This window comes from Terrapene carolina, unplaced genomic scaffold (genome assembly GCF_002925995.2).
Source record: "Terrapene carolina triunguis isolate 2854851 unplaced genomic scaffold, T_m_triunguis-2.0 Scaffold34746, whole genome shotgun sequence".
Classification (NCBI taxonomy): domain Eukaryota; kingdom Metazoa; phylum Chordata; order Testudines; family Emydidae; genus Terrapene; species Terrapene triunguis.
In genome coordinates this window covers 3,926-7,711 of record NW_020699097.1, presented here as the reverse complement: position 1 = coordinate 7,711, position 3,786 = coordinate 3,926, and the positions used below count along the sequence as shown (strand labels likewise).

General features: G+C 61.0%; 1 protein-coding gene across 1 annotated transcript in view; it reads right to left on the bottom strand.

Moving 5' to 3' along the window:
• Positions 1-3,786, bottom strand: part of DCST1 (DC-STAMP domain containing 1) — a 6,149-nt gene that overhangs the window by 1,925 nt on the left and 438 nt on the right. The window contains exons 2-5 of the mRNA XM_029914305.1: positions 3,620-3,745; positions 3,155-3,229; positions 2,736-2,864; positions 187-326 (exon numbers count right to left, since the gene is read on the bottom strand). Of these exons, the coding sequence (XP_029770165.1) occupies positions 187-326; positions 2,736-2,864; positions 3,155-3,229; positions 3,620-3,745 (470 nt within the window). The remainder of the gene's footprint in view (positions 1-186; positions 327-2,735; positions 2,865-3,154; positions 3,230-3,619; positions 3,746-3,786) is intronic.

The following is a 3,786-nucleotide window of genomic DNA, read 5'->3' as shown; positions in this document are numbered from 1 at the left end:
CCCCCCAGCTGGGCTCCCCGCCATCCTGGTGTCTTTGCCCCCCTCCCAACCAGGGTCCCCAGTGCTCCAGGCCTCCCCCCCCAATCCCCCATGCTCCCTCCACCGCACACACACTGTGCCCGCCCTGGCCCGAGCTCCTCACTGCCCATCCCAGCCGGTCTCCTGCCCAGGCTCCCTGCTCCTCACCACCATGTCGCGCAGCACGGCACGCAGGGGGGCCGTGGACACCCTCCAGATCTGCCGGCTGTGGTTGATCTGCAGCTCCACGGTGCAGCCCATGGAGCGGATCACCTCGTCCAGGTTGTGCCGCATGTTGGCGATGGGGCCTGGGGATGGGCCATGCGGCCAGGTCACAGCCCCCGGCGCCAGGGCAAGGCCTGGGGCCAGAACCACCTGGCAGCCCCCACCCTGCGCCAGAACCATCTGGCAGCCCCCTGCTGAGATGGGGTGAAAAACTCAATCCCCCACCCCTTGCCATACCCCGAGTGAGGGTGCAGTGGCTGGGGGAGGGGTGTCACACCAGGTACCTGGTGAGGGTGCAGTGGCTGGTGGGGGTCACACCAGGTGCCCGGTGAGGGCGCAGTGAGGAGGGGGGTGACATTATTGACACAAACTGGGACCATATAGATCATGGTTGCAACCAAGGTCCTGTAGTGGCACCAAATCTTGTACAAAGGAGATCAAGTAAAGTGTCTAAGACAAGGTTCTGGTTTGCTGGGTATGATGATGCTATCTGGGTGCATGGATCTTTTTGTATTTAAAGTTATAAGTATCGGCTCTAGACTGTCTGTATTTCCAACTCCGTGCTGTGCTTCTGGGTGACACCCCAGACAAGTTGGTGTCAGCTCTGCCTAGCCTGCTTGATGGCCCATTACGGACCGTCAGCTACACAACTGACCCACTGAGAGAAGCAGATACACCTTGTGACTCAGCAAGACATGCAGGGACCTGCCCATGGACAGAACTCTGAGGTTTTTCCAGGCCATGTGCTGGGCAGCTTGTCTTTTGAACAAAGAAAGAGAAGTCACATGGCAAGACAAGAGACTATAAAAAGCTGCTGCAGCTCCTCCATCTTGTCTTCAATCCTGCTTCTTGCCTCTGGAGGGACTTTGCTACACTGAAGCTCTGAACTAAGGACTGAAGGACCCATCCCAGCTGGGGATGTTCCAGAGACTTGATTTGAACCTGCAGCTTATCCCATCCCGGCTACAAGCCTGAACCAAGAACTTGGCCATCACTGTATGGAATTGATTCCATGTAACCAATTCTGGCTCTCATCTATAATTCTTTCTTTTTATGAATAAACCTTTAGATTTTAGATTGTAAAGGATTGGCCACCGCGTGATTTGTGGGTAAGATCTGACTTGTCTATTGACCTGGGTCTGGGGCTTGGTCCTTTGGGATTGGGAGAACCTTTTTTCTTTTACTGGGGTGTTGGTTTTCATAATCATTCATCCCCGTGTGACGAAGTGAGGGGTTTTCTTGTTTTCTGTGGGGTTTCAATGGTTTGCATGCAGAGGGGGTGGGACTCAGTTTCCCTGGGTGTTACTGGTTTAACGAGGTGAGGGGAGAGGGAGTGTGTTTTGCAGAGGACCGGAGAGAGGACGTGGGGACCCAGCCGGTGGCCGGGAGGATGGATACCCCAGTGACCGGTGACCTGGCGACCTGGTGACCCAGAGGCCCAGCTGAGGAGACGCAGCCGGTTCTGGCCAGTGGGAGGACAATGGGCTGCAGAGTGAGGACCCAGTGACCTAACCAGCCGGTTCCAGCCAGAGGGAGAGGCCCCGGTTTACGACCCTGTTTACCTGGAGAGAAGACAATGGACAGAGGCGGGGCCTGGGGCCAGGGATCTGAGATGCCCAGCTGGGAGCAGGGGGGCTCTGGGCTGGAGAGGGGGAGCAGGCAGAGCCCACCTGGATGCAGAGAGACTGGGATGTGCTGGGCTGAGGGAGGCCAGGCCTGAGGCCCTGAGAGTTTCCTGTGCTGTGTTCAACTCTCAATAAACCCTTCTGTTTCATGCTGGCTGAGAGTCACTCCGGTCTAGAGAACAGGGTTGCATCAACCCCTTCGGGGGTGGAGGCCCCGGGGGTCCAGAGCGAGTGGACTCCCTGAGGGGGCCCACGGCAGAGACAGACGTGCTAAGGCTCAGAGAGGTGCGGATCCAGGAGGTGGAGGGGCCAGACCCCGAGAGAGAGTGGACCCCCGAGAAGGGCTGTCTCACTAAAAGGGGCACCCCCCATGGACCGCACGGGGCCTGACCCCGAGAGAGTGGACCCCCGAGAAGGGCTGTCTCACTAAAAGGGGCACCCCCCACGGACCGCACGGGGCCAAGAGTGGGCACGATCTGTGAGTCCGTGACACCCCGTAACGAGTGGTGCTGGTGGGGATACTGGGAAACTGGAGTGTCTGAGGGATTTGCTTGTGTGACTTGTGGTTAGCCAGTGGGGTGAGACCGAAGTCCTCTTTGTCTGGTTGGTTTGGTGTGTAAAGGACCCCAGCGTTGGGCTGTGACTGCCCTGCGCTAAGCAATTCGTCCTGAATTGATACACTCAGTTGTGTCCTGCCAGAGGCAGCATCGTTATAGTCGGGGGGGGGGAGGTCACCTCCAGGTGCCCAGTGAGGGTGCAGTGGGGAGGGAGGGGTCACACCTGGTACCCAGTGGGGGGGGGTCACACCAGGTGCCCAGTGAGGGGGCCCTGCGCCCACCTATCTCCAGCCTTGGCCTGTCTCCTTACCGTCATAGACGGCAGCCAGGACGTAGGTGAGCAGGTAGATCCGCCCCTCCTTGCCCAGGAACTTGGGGGCGACCAGGAGGCTGGCGCAGCGGAAGTGCGGGGAGATGCCCCAGCCCAGGGCACTGACACCTGCAGGGGAGAGGGGCTGAGAGAGCTGGTGGCTTCTCCCCACAGCCTGCGGCCCAGCTGGGCACCAGTCAGGCCCACAAGGCACCCACCCACCACAGGAAACACAAACAGCCCTGCCCTGGGCACCCACCCACCATGGGGCACCTACCCACCATGGGGCACTGCCCCCCCACCATGGGCCACCACCCACCATGGGGCACTGACCCCCTGGGCACTGACCCACCATGGGGCACTGCCCCCCCACCATGGGCACCTACCCACCAGGGGGCACCGACCCCCTGGGCACCCACCTGCCAGCCCGTACATCAGCTCGATCTTGTGACCCTCGTCGAGGCTCATGGGGAAGATGAGGAGCTGGGAGAGGCCTGGACAGCCAAGAAGCTGGAATGTGGGAGCCGCCCTGAGCCCCTCGGGCCCTTCCCTGCCCACACATCCCTCCCTCCGGCCCCACACACGCCCCGCCCCCCAGCTGTGCCACGCCCAGGAAGGCCGCAGCCTGGGCAGCGCAAGGCAATGGCACCGCTTTAACAAAATGGGGTTGGAGGCTGATGTAGCTAAACTGGGGTGACTCCCCACCCCAATATCCCCCCGATACCCCAGTGCCCCCAGACACCCCAACATCCCTGTTGTCACCAATGCCCTGGCATTACTGGCCCCCATCACAAGCTCCCAAGCAGCCCCTCCGTTTCCCCCCCCCCCGCAGCAGGGACCCCAAAGGCCTCCCCAGCCCGCCTACAAGTCCCGGCTGGACTCACCCAGGGCCAGGAAGCCCCCAACGCCTGCGCCCAGGAAGAACTTGCTGAGGCAGAGCTGGTCGGGCTGGCTCCAGAGGAAGCGGGCACAGCAGGCGGGCAGCAGGCCGAGCACGGCTCGCTTCAGGGCTGTGGGGAGAGACAGGGGTTAATGCCGGGTCTCCCCAGGG